Source organism: Strigops habroptila, chromosome 11 (genome assembly GCF_004027225.2).
Source record: "Strigops habroptila isolate Jane chromosome 11, bStrHab1.2.pri, whole genome shotgun sequence".
NCBI classification, from domain to species: domain Eukaryota; kingdom Metazoa; phylum Chordata; class Aves; order Psittaciformes; family Psittacidae; genus Strigops; species Strigops habroptila.
In genome coordinates, this window is record NC_046360.1 from 25,983,668 (window position 1) to 25,995,917 (window position 12,250).

The window sequence follows — 12,250 nt, forward strand, 5'->3', positions numbered from 1 at the left end:
GTCGGTCCAGCGGGGGTCCGGTTCCCGCAGGGGCAGGGACAGGCGGGCGCGCTCCCGGCCGGGCCCCGCGCACCCCCCCCGGCGGGGCGCGGGAGGCTGATGCGGCCGAGGGCGTGCCGCTCCCGGAGGATAAAGGCCGGGCGGCGGCGCGGGGCCCGCACAGAGCCGGGGAGCGGCGGAGCAGCGCGGAGCGGGCGGGCCGAGACAGCGGCGGGACCAGGAGCGGGGCGGCCGCTGAGCACTGCACTCCCTCCCTGCAGGCGGCGGGCGCGGCCGGGCGGGGCGCGGGCGGAGCGGAGAGGGTCGGATCGGATCGAGGAGGCGGAGCGGGGCTGCGCCATGAGCACGCAGGCGCGGGGCCAGGGCGGGCGCAGAGCGACTGATCCTGACGGCGAGATGCCGGCCACCGAGAAGGACCTGGCGGAGGACGCGCCCTGGAAGCGGATCCAGCAGAACACCTTCACCCGCTGGTGCAACGAGCACTTGCGCTGCGTGAACAAGCGCATCGGCAACTTGCAGCACGACCTGAGCGATGGGCTGCGCCTCATCGCCCTCCTGGAGGTGCTCAGCCAGAAGCGCATGTACCGCAAGTACCACCAGCGGCCCACCTTCCGACAGATGCAGCTGGAGAACGTCTCGGTGGCCCTCGAGTTCCTGGAGCGGGAGAGCATCAAGCTGGTCTCCATCGGTGAGTGCATCCCCAGCGGGTCGGGTTTAGGTTTCTTCTCATTGTGTGTTTCTTCCAGCGCTGGACCTTTGGCTCACAGAGCATGGACGAGGTCGGGGCATGGGGCAGCTACGGCGTGCTGCTGGCCGGTCCCCCGGGGCTGTGTAGTCGGCAGCTGAGGGGTTGCTGCTTTTTGTTTCTACAAAGAGCGAGGTTTGGAGGTGCAGCGCAGTGTTGGTCTAAAGCTGCGTGTGCAGTGTGTGCTGTGAGGCTGTCCCACAGCCCGGCTGCTGGGGCTGGCAATGCTCTCCTGTCTGCCTCGGCTTCTCAGTCACTATTTCATAGGTGAGGCTTTCCTCTCAGGTCTTTTCCTGAAGAAACCCAGCACCAGAGCATGTTCTCTCGCTGTGCAGCCAGTTTCCCTGTATCTGACCAGGGGTCCCAGGGCCCTGGCAGGCTGCTGGAGCCTGGGTCTCTTGGGATGGGTGAGCTGTGCAGAGATAGGCGTTACCATAGCTGGTGTAGGAGAACAAGGAGACTTCTATTGCTCACCAGAGCCCAGTAGATGATGCCAGTGTTCAGATTAGCGTAGATGCTTACCTAAGCACAGTTGCAGCTTTTGAACAGGATTGCGTTTGCTCCATAATCTTTCTGCTGTGGTAGGTTGTATAGGTAGAGAGTGTACAAGGACCTCTGCTCGCTCCAGGAGATGGGTGGTTTGAGCTAATGCCCAGGCTGGCTGGCACTAGGTTTGGCTGTCAGTTGGAGGGTGCAATTGCTAGGTAACTGGTGGCTAGCTCAGAAAATTAAAGCTGTTGCCATGCATGTCAAATTGCAGATGATCCCTCAGGAATGCATGTGGTGACCGTTGGGGGAATAGCTCAGGTGTGGCCACAGCGCAGTCTGTGGAGCAATAATTTGAATGCCTGAGAGATCTCTGGGAAGGAATGTGAATGCCTTTTCTAGCTCTTTGCCAGATAACTCTAATTACTGCCTCCTGATGACTCTGGCCTGGATGAATTGCACAGCTGAATTTGGGTGAGTGCAGTGCTGCTCAGTTCTCAAACTTTTGGCCAAGGTGATAGCTGTTTCCCTTCAGAGGCTTTAGCTATAGTAACAAGAGAATATAAACTTTTCCAGTTTTGGGAAGACCTGGCTCTCTGAAAACCTGTGGCTGGGTGGAGTAGATGAATCCCTGTTGTTCCTCTCTACTAATGTGTAAAATCAGCTTTGGACAAACAGACTGCTGGGTCCCGAAAGGCTGATTATCCTCCTAGGGCAAAACAGCTAGTGTACTTGCAGCTGGGAATGGAGCTGGTGCTAATTATTTACTTAGCAATGCATTCCCTTTGCACACAGTGGGGTTCGAGTTGCAGCTGTGGACTCCTGGGCTGAGCTTACTTTTGCTAACATCAGAGCTCACCTTTCTACTTCAGCCACTGGAATAGCTCCTTCGCAGCCACAGCACGAACACCAGCTCAGTGCTCCCCTCCTATTGTATTGTTTGCCCTATTAAAATGTAGCCGCTCCAGCTGCCTTCCTATTTGTCTGTGGGACTTCCCGAGGGCTCTGGGTTTGGGAGATCAAGGTTAGTCTGGTCAGGCCTGGCTTCCAGTGACTTCCTTTCTAGAAACGCTGCTGCAGCAGCACAGCTTCCTTGCTGGATTAGACTGAGCTGTAGGGTGGCCATAATCTTTTAAGACATGTCTAACTGTTTTGCAGCTTGCTGGCATTGTGTTGGCTGTTTTTTAAAAAAAAAAAAACAAAAAAACAAAAAAAACAAAAAACAAAAAAAAAAAAACCAACAAAAAAAACCAAATTGAACTCCAAGCTCCTGGAAAAAAAACTTGTAGTTGAAGCTTTGGCAGAATGGCATGGCTGAGGCTGCTAGTGCCTTTGCCATATCCCGGCCTCTGCATGAAGGGGTACACAGCTCCATCTGTGCTGTGCTGCCAGAGCCAAATGGTAGCACAGGAGCTCTACTGGACAGGCCTGGGTAAATTGAGCCAATCCTGAAAAAACATCCTTAGTTTGCTTTCCAAAAAAACGGTTCAAAGCAAGCCTTGTGGTGCTTCATTTGGTTGAAGGGGCTGAAGCCCGTGGCACGTCTCCTGCAGGCGCAGCATCCACTGGAGTGGCTACCTGTCCCTGCTGTGTTTGTCCCTGCTGTGTTTCTCCCTACAGGTTCTGAAGAACTTGGGGCCTTCTCTTAGTTTCTAGTTTTTAGCCTCTTTTGTGTTGCTGAACAAAACCAAAGTTGTTACAGGGCCTGGAGCTGTGTACCAGTAAAGGCTTTTAGGTGGACAACTTTTATGACCAGGGTGGTCTTTAGGGCCTGGGGTGTTTAGGGCCAGCTCTGAGCCAAATCAGCTGGGAAAACCTGACAGCTGCAGCTGCTGGATTTCTGGCATTAATAATGCCATCAGACCTCTGCTAAGTAGATGCGGTGCCTGTTCCAGTTATTATTTAACTTCCAGGAACTCTTTGGAAGCCATGTATTATATGGCTCAGCTACTGCTGCTATACTACAACCACACTTTTAAACTTTTTCAGTAGCAAGCTTTTGGCATTCACTTTTTGTCCATTTAAAATAAGTCTGCCTATACACAGAGAATTCAGTTAAATTTGTAGTGTTTAACCATGATCCTTTCTGATGCACAGTTAGGAGTCCGACCTCTCCTCCTGCTCTTACCTCTTCTTTAGCCTCTGCTCAGAGTCTTCGGGTTGTTTTGGGATGCTTTTCTTCTAGGCATGAAGTGCCTTCGCTTCAGTGCAGATTTGACTGTGTATGTGATCTACTGTAAAAACAGCCATCCAGCAAAGATGGGATTGGAAGCTCTGAAAAAGCTACTGTGTGGGCAGGTGACTAATTGAGTTTTCTGCTCAACACAAGGTGGCTGCTCTGCTACTCGAATGTTAAAGTGTTAAGTCTTGCTTTTTATTTGTCTGCTAGACTGAGATAATTGCAGATTCCTGGGTGCTGAGTGGCATATGCAAGGCACTGGGGAGTAGGATGCCAGGAATGCAGAGCACAAGGGCTTAGCTCTTGGCTGAAGGAGCTGATCAACTTCACAGATTACTTTGTATGAGACCCACAGTGTGCCTTGGTAAAAGCCATAGCAAGTGGCAGAGAAAGGGGGGTTGAAGCTAGTTTGGCTTTGAGCTTGCCCATGGAAAGCCTGATACCAGGCAATAGGAGTGAACTGATTTAACTTAGAAACAGAAGCATTTGGTGTCTGAAGCCTGGCAAGCGGTTTCGGGCTGTGACCTGCCAAGTTGCACCCAAGCTTGCAGCTGGCAGGTCCTAGGTGCATGCTCTGGGGCTGTTCAGTACCTGTTGGCAGTGTCCTCATGGCCGTTGCTCACCCAGCAGCCCTGTATTGGGTGCCAAGCAGCTGGCTGGCTTGTTTGGTAAAACTGCAGTCTTAGACTGCCAGTCAGATTGATTAAACTGAAAAACATGTTGTTTCTCTTTGCTGGGTTGCACTTTCACCAGATAAGTGCCTCACAACTGCAGGATGTCAAGTGGTGATGCAGGTAAATGGATGGGCAGGGGCAGCTGAGGCTGTGTGGCATCTCTGCTGCTGTGACACTGTGATCTGGTGCCAGCCTTGGCTACAGTGGTGTGATTAGTTTTTGGGTTTGACTTTGTGGTAGTCCTGAGACCCACTGCAGTGCCTGAAGGGAGTTGAGTTATGGCAGGAGGGTGGTGAGGAGAGGATGGGGTTCTCATCATGGTCTGTTGGTACTTGTCTTGTGGAGACTTTGGTGGTCTTGAGATATCCCAGCTGCAGAAGTGCTTTTGGAAGGGATGTCTCTTTCTGACAGTGCCTAACCTGTGTATCAGATGGGCTTTGGGCTAATGACCAAGTACTTGATGCATGCACTGTGCTCTATAGTGCAGACCTCCAGCATGCTCATGAAGATGAAAGTATCTTGACCTGAGAGTATGTCATGGAAATACTTTAGGAAAGTAGTTGAATACCAGCTTTCTTCCCTAGGCTGTTGATACACTGAAGGGTGATGAAGCAAATCATAAATTCCTAGAGGAAAACTCAGCTCTCTTACAACTTGGTAAATGTGGTGTCCTGTAATGCCTAGAGCTAGGTGCTTGAAAACTGGAAAGAGAAAAATGTGTTTTCAGCCTGTGTATACTTAAGGTCTCTCTCTGTCCCACTCCAGGTGCTATTAACACATCATAAGGAGGTAGTCAAAATACTCTTGCATTTTGTCTGCCACTTACCTGTGACTTCCCTGGAGGCTGTTTTCTGGAAAATATCCAGTGTGTCTTGGAAGCAGGTTTCTGCTTCTTGGAAATGTGACAATCCTTCCCCTCAAAACCTATTTTTGATAGACTGGCAGTGGGCCTTACTACTGGAGACTGGAGGTGGCTTCAGTTTCTGAGGGTGGTTAGTCTCCTCAGAACCTTCTGTTTCAATAGTTGGACTGCTGGTCTAAAGAGAAAGTGGCTTTGCATGAGCTATTTGCGCCAAGTTACAGGAAATTTTAAGGTAGCTTACACGGACTGTTCTTGCATTCTTTTACATATGAGCGGAAACTTGTAAAGTGATCAAACTTAGGTAAAATTACTTAGGACCAGTGAGACTAATGTGCTAAACAGCTTTTTCATTTAAGGCACTGAACACTGTGCCAGCTATTCAAGAAGGACTGAAGTCTTAACTGCTCCATATTCCAGTGCCATGTCCTGTATTGATTTACATGGGTATGTTTAAATCTAAATGGGTCAGCATAATTCTTTTTCTAACCTACAGCTGTAATCTAAGAACGTGGTTAGCCTTGTGTGTGGCCATGCTTCTGCATTGCCAGTATTGTTCAGTGTCTGCTCCAAGCAATGGGAAATAAAACAATGAACTCCGAGTCCCCTGGGCTGCAGAGGAATTCTGTTTTCTCTGCCCCTCAGAAACAGGCTTTGATGAGCAGCTAGCTTAGGACCTGGACAAGGGCCTGCCAAGTTTGGACCATATGCTGAGCAAGCACACCAAAGTGAAATGGTGCATTGCAGGTGATACTGGTGTGAATAGATCTCTGCTGTACTGTGATACTTGCCAGGTCTCTGCCATCAGCATCAGGTGGACCTGCCTGTGGACCTGTCTTCCTCTACTGCCTGGTGTGCTACACAGTTAATGAATACAGCACCTGACCTGTAAGTTACTGCAATAATGAAGATGCAAAGCTCAGCAACCCAGGTTTGGCTCTGTTAGTGCTTGGTACTGGTGTGCCTGAAGAGCCTGTCCCCGTGACTGTTGCTTACAAAGCATCAAGCCTCACTTTGGCTCTTGGTGAGGTAGCCAGGCTTTTTGTAGAGAAGCCTGTAGGTTCCTGTGAGGTTTTCTTGGGGGGTGTGTGTGTGCGTGTGTACTCTGATAGTACTGTGGTCCTGTTCCAGAGCACCTACCCATGGGGAAGGGGAGTCATCTTCTGTAGGTGCACCAAGGTAGTGATGGGCATGCATGGTGGGTGCTGGTAGGTGAGGATACGTTGCTGCAATCTGCTTGGACTCAGCAACAAAAACAACATCAGATGTTCCGAGCGTGTCTATACTGGAGGAAGGAAATGCCGTGTAGCTGAGTGTTAACTGTTGGGGGAAGAAGCCAAAACAAAAGATATAGGGAAAAAGGTTAAGGGAAGGCACTGCCTATCCTTGTAGGGAGATCTGAGCAGTCTTTGCTCACAAGCCTGTTTGTTGCAGGCTGACTTCATGCTAACGGTGGGGGGGAACAGGTATGCGCCTTTACATTGTGTTTGGAGAAGTAAGTGTAGCAGTTCTCATGAAAACACTGTGTCTGTGAAACCTGTGCTAGCTGCTCAGTTATCTTTCCTGGACTGCTCTAGTAGTGTGTGTGGTAGAGGTGAATACTCACCCACCCTTCTTGCAACTGCCGCCTGGGTGGGGTGAGCAGAGCAACCCTTGCTCTTCCTGGGAGCTTGACCTTGGGTTCAGAGTTGAGTCAACAGAGATCTGAGATTCTCTTCAATGGGCTAAGCAAGCTCTGCCTGTTTATGCAGGTTAATGCAGTGATGCTCAAGCGAGGTTGTTTTCCCCCAGGTCTTGCTTCTGGTGACTCGGTGCAGGCTTTTTTCCCCCACAAGGCAAAAGTTTCTGTAGCTTGCACTCTTGCCTGTTTGTGTGCCTCCTGAGGAAGGACCCATGCTCTGTAATCTAATAGGGAAGACGCTTTCTTCCAGGTCATCATTAGGAGATAAATCCTAGTTCCTGTACTTGAAAGCCTTGTAGTGGGTGTATGTTGTATCATAACCAGATGGTTGTCTGCTGTCTGACGTGGTCACCCGTCTGTGAGCCTCCCTCAGCCTTCTGTCCCTCCTGCAACTAGCCTTGAGTCTTGGAGGTGATTACATAGTAACTGGCGTATCACAGTGAGGATTGACTCTGCTCTGGTGGGCATGGGTTTAGCTAATGCATTGCAATTCCTTGTGTGAACACTCTTCTGCTGTAAGCAGTTGAAGTCTAACATCCATAGTGAGATGTATGCAGTGTCTAGTTCCTACTGTGCTAGTACATGGCAACTGTAATACTCACAACCACTACAAGAATAAACTGGATTTTCTTTTTTTGTTAGTGAAAACAAGCTAGGCCACTTCAAACAACACCCAAATGAAGCTTTGCCCAAGCCCCTGGGGAAGCAAGGGTTGCCTTGCACATCCTCCCTTGTGCTGAGTAACACAGCAGACGCTGCCCTGGAGCTGCCTGAGGGTGAGCAGAGGATGGAGCAGCTGAATCCTGTCTCTCGTGGTGTGGTGGGCTTGGGTTGTTTGGACCTCCTGCTGATACTGCTCTTGGAAGAAAGCAGCTGTGGCTCTCTAAGCCATGGTTCTCTGTCTGGGAAGAGTGGCCACACATACAGTTGCACTGTCTGGTTGCTAATGGGATGTTTCCTCTAAGTCTGTAGGTGATGGTCCTCTGCTTGCGACTTGTGGAAGTAGACAGCTAATTGAATGGGAAAGAAGCCAATCTCTAAAGCATAAATCCAGCAGGTATTTCTGAGTTGTTTTCTCAGTGTCACTGAAATACAGCAAGTTTTACTGACCAGTCTGGTAAGCTGGAAGTGGCTGAGCTTTGAACACCGAGGCTGGGATCTTTCTCACAGAAGGGACAAGCTGCTCTTACCTAACAGCAGCAGCAGGTTGCATGAGGGGAGTCCCTGCCAGTGTTACCCAGTAATAGCACAAAAGTGGCTGTGGGCTGCTATGACATCATGGACTGCGGCTCCTTCTCCCTGGCTTCAGAGCATGCCGTAAATCATGACGCATTTATTTGTCAGAGCATTGAATTACTCCAGCATGAGCTGGCCAGGCTGTGTGTCCTCTGAGGGTGAGGTGGGCACAGACAGACTGCCATGCTGACACCCAGCCTGCCTGCTGGGAGAGAGAACTTGGGCAAGGGCTGTCACAGCAGCATGTCCTGGCATTGCCCGAGCACACGCTAGCAGGCTGTGCATTGCTGCAGATGGGGCTTGCATGGCTGGGTGCTGTGCTGAGCAACCAGGCAGAGGCTGTGAGCAGCCCTGTGCTCTCCCCATGCTGTTAGGGAGGCTCTTGCTGTTTTCTGCAATCCTGGGTGGGGTTCAAGTGTTTTCAACGCTGGCCGCAGGCTCTGTGTGCTGCGGCTCTGCTGCAGAGCAGTAACTGAAAGCCGTGGAGCCACCCTTCCTGCCAGCCTGTGCATTTCCACCCGCTTCTTGTGCTGAAATCTGGGGTGCACTTCAAACCGCCTGCCTGCGAGATGAGCTGTTAAATGCTGCTCTGAAATGCCATTGCTGTGTCCTGCATAGGTGCTGTGAGCGTGTCGGGACCTGGGGGCTGCCCCAGCCTGACCTGGGGTGGGATGCTGGCGGCTGGCTCTCTTTCACTGCTTGCAACCCACAGTGATCTCTGGCTGTGCTGGGCGCCTCTGGCTGCCTACTGGTTTTGATTAGTCTGTGTCTGCTCTTGTGAGGAGACAATGTATGTGTCTGTGTTTCTGAGCTTATATTAAAGGGCACTGTCGTGCTTGGTGGGCCCAAAGCGAGCTGTAGGTGGCAACTGGTGAGTTGTATAAACAAGCTTTGAAAGTCTCCTCTGGAGCCCTGCAGTAGAAGACACAGTGTACAGAGCTGCTCTGAGCAAACACCCGTGGTACGTGCATCTGAAGGTTATTCAAACACAAAAGAGGAAATACTGTACCTCTTGGCTAGATACTAATGTGTTCTATCTATGCTTCCTTTAATTGGTATAATTAACTGTTTTACATTCTCTTTTCTCACAACAACCTTGGAGCAGTAGGTACAGCAGGTTTAGTGGACTTCCCATAGGCAAATACTGGCAAGCCAAGTCCTGGAGCTAGTTTAGGTTTCAAGGCTAACCCATGGATGAGTAGTCTTGGAGGTCTCCTTTACCTTTGTGCAGATTATCCCTTTAAGGGTGAGTGGTAGCAGCAGATCCCTCTGGGCTTGGACTATGGGAGTGAAGAGTCTGAGCTGGGAGGTATGTGCAGGGTCCTGCATTTGTTTGGTGCATCTTCCTGGCTGGGAACTGGCAGTATAACAAATGCATCTTGTATCGGTTATGGTGTGAGATACAAATCTTGGATTAATCTGTCTGCTTGTGATCCTTACTACAGAATAGGGAACAATGGCTTGCTAAACAAGGTGGTGTCTAACTGTCATCTTGATGGCGCAAGATACCAAGTGGTACTTCAGCGTCATGGCTAGACAGTGAATTTCTGTAGGGTTTCCTTCTCGTTGCAAGACTTGGAGTAATTCTGCTTGTCAGTCTCCCAGACATTCCAAAGCCCAGGCGCTTTTGAGCCTGCTCCAACACTGGAATGCCACTGTGGAGCTGCTGTTTGCTGTGCCACTGCTAGTTGTGGTGGGTCTCTGAGCAGTTGTCACTTGCTCATCTGTGGCTTGTTATCAAATTCCCCTGTGGGGGAAGAGTTGGTGTCTGAGCAGACTGGCTGTGGGAAGACTTAGGATGCTAATCGTGTTGTTTCAGTTTTGTTCCGGCTGTTGATTAACAGTGTGGCTGCATGTAAATATTTGATACCTTATGTAACTGCTTGAACAAAATCAATGATCTAATTAAAAGTCAAATAGAAACAGCTTTAATTGTCTCTGAGGATTATTTCTTTTGGTAACTCTTTTAGGCTTGTGGTGAAACTGCAGCTATGAAGAAATAGAAGCACTAGGCTGGTGACTGCAAAGGAAATTTGTGGTGACTTCCAGTGCCACAGCCCAAGCTCAGCAGTGCTGGACCCTGTGGCTGTCAGATGTCAGGACAAACACATGGAGGCTTTTAAACTGGGACCACAGGACCCTCTATAGCAGTGCCATCTTAATGCTCTCTCAATGCTTTGTGGTTGTGTAGGCCCATGGTGTGCAGTGCTGGCTGAAGTGAATCTGACACTGAACAGAGGATTCACCATGTGTGCTGGACAACTGAACAGCTACATCGAATATGGGTGGCCAAAGAGAGGAGAGTAGCTCTTGCCACAACCCAATACAGCTGCTGTCAGAGAAGACCCCAGCTAGCAGAGGTTGGCTGCATATTGATAAATCAGCTCCTGCGCTAATAGTATTCCCCTGAGCTAACCTGAATAGTGAGCAAGAGATAGGATTGCCAGCTCAATCAAGTCACAAAAGACCAAGCGAGATGTCTACTTGAGGGGCCACACAATCAAGGACCAAGGAGTGCCTTCAGATCCCGATGGCCCTGACCTGCAGCATACCCTGGGGCTTCCCGAGGCATTGCAGAAGCAGGCATGGCTCGCAGGTAGCCATTATATGTTTTGCATCCCCCAAAAGGTAGAAAAGCCTGAGACAGTCTTCCAGTGGTTCAGGTTCTCCCCCAAAATGTAAGAGTGAAGAAGCACCGCTGGATTTGGCTCACTGCCGCTGTAAAGTGGAGCAGCCCAGCCCTGCTCTTGGTACTGTCACACTGGATGATTAGTAGCTGCTAAGTGAGCATTAGTGAGCACACTAATGAGTTGCAGATATATGCAGTTATAGAGATAGGAGCATGTGGGACTCCTGGACAAGGACATTGCAAAGATCTTGTCCCAGAGAATTAACCACATTGCTGCTGGGATCCTCACTTGAGTAGATCCCAATATACTGCTTTCTGGCAGGAAATGGTTTGGAGCTACTCTGTGAGGGTCAGCTCATGGGGATGGCTTGCTCTGCCATGAAAGCACCAGAACAGCAGACTCCAGTGAGAAGCTGCTAGTTCAGGCCCTGGTAACACTGGAGATGTTTGGGCTTTCCCAGCTGGAAAGCCCTGACTCTTGCAGGGAGGCCACATAAAGCCCTACTTCAGCAACTCTACTTTAAAGTTTGCTGTGGTTTTGTAGCCTAGCTGAGTTCTGTGTTTAAAGAAATACCTCTTCTGATATAGATAAAGAATTGAAAACTATAACTTTAACAGTTTTTAATTGCAAGGAGGAGAATTGAACTGCTTCATATGAACTGCTGCAACTACTGGTTGAAAAATCTGCCTAAGGCAGAGGAAGCTTAAATATTTTAATTAACCAGCTTTACTACTTAAACATACATAGGTTTTAACAAGCTGCAGAATATTTCATACTCTGTATGTAAAAAAAAAAAAAAAAAAAAAAAGTAGCTTGGGCTTCTGAAGCAGTACCTGGACAACAAGAGTATTCAAACTCAAATGTAGAAGTTGAAAGGAGCAGCTGTCTTCATCTAGGAGTACGACAAACACCTATGGGGCTCTTGTCCTGCCTGGACGGAGGTAATAGCATGTTACTAAACATTTTTCATGGTGAAATGGAGGAATTGATAACAAATGAGGTGGCCTAATGCTGTACTTAAGTGATAAGTAGCTGGAAGGGGTATGGGAGATCAGACAGAGCAGTGTAGCTTGGAGCATCGCTGCAACTATTCCAGCTCTAGCAAAACTGCCCCTAGAGCCAGTGCTTTATTTTTTTGTGTTGAGCTAAAAATGTGAAATACAATAGGCTTGCAAATGTGAACAATGTGAGGCTGCAGATTGAAAATGAGGTCTTGCATCTGGTGAGGATTTGGGTAATTGCCTGCACCCTGCTCAGTCAGCATGTGTGTGGTGCAGTGCTGTCCCTGAAGACCAGGGAGAGAGCTGCGAGCTTGTGAAGTCTGGAAAGACTTCTGCGAAGCCTTGAAGTTGGAAGATTTGAAGTCCAGCCTCTGGAGAGGAAAGGTGGTATCCCTCTGAGTGCTGGCTAGCTCAGAAGTGCTGTTAGCAGCCAGAGCCTGTTATGGCTGAGCAGCTCCTGACAAAGTTGGATTAGACTGAGTAGAGCTGCTTCTGCCTCTTGTGAGGAGCAGCCTGCAGGAGCATGACCCAAGCAGAGCCCATGGCACAGGACACACGTGCTAGAGAGCAGCTCCAGGGGCTGGCGCTGGCCAGCCTGTGGCGACTGGTGTGACACACGGCGGCTCCCTTGGGCTGCTCAGGGAGATGCAAAACTCGCACATCTGAAGCAAAGCTTTGCTGTGTGGTGTGTTTGGGTGGGAGGAGTGGGTACATAGTCTGCACAAGCATTGCACAGCTGTGGCTAATATGTGCTCAAGC

General features: G+C 49.7%; 1 protein-coding gene across 4 annotated transcripts in view; it reads left to right on the forward strand.

Annotated features, from left to right (window-relative positions):
• Positions 1–266: 266 nt before the first annotated feature.
• FLNB (filamin B) overlaps positions 267–12,250 on the forward strand; it is a 71,569-nt gene continuing 59,585 nt past the window's right edge. For 3 of the 4 annotated variants that reach the window (XM_030501066.1, XM_030501063.1, XM_030501065.1), the window contains exon 1: positions 325–688. In XM_030501066.1, the coding sequence (XP_030356926.1) occupies positions 340–688 (349 nt within the window). In that variant the 5' untranslated portion in view covers positions 325–339. Of the gene's footprint in view, positions 689–12,250 lie in introns of all 4 variants that reach the window. The other variant, XM_030501064.1, reaches the window with a different exon arrangement.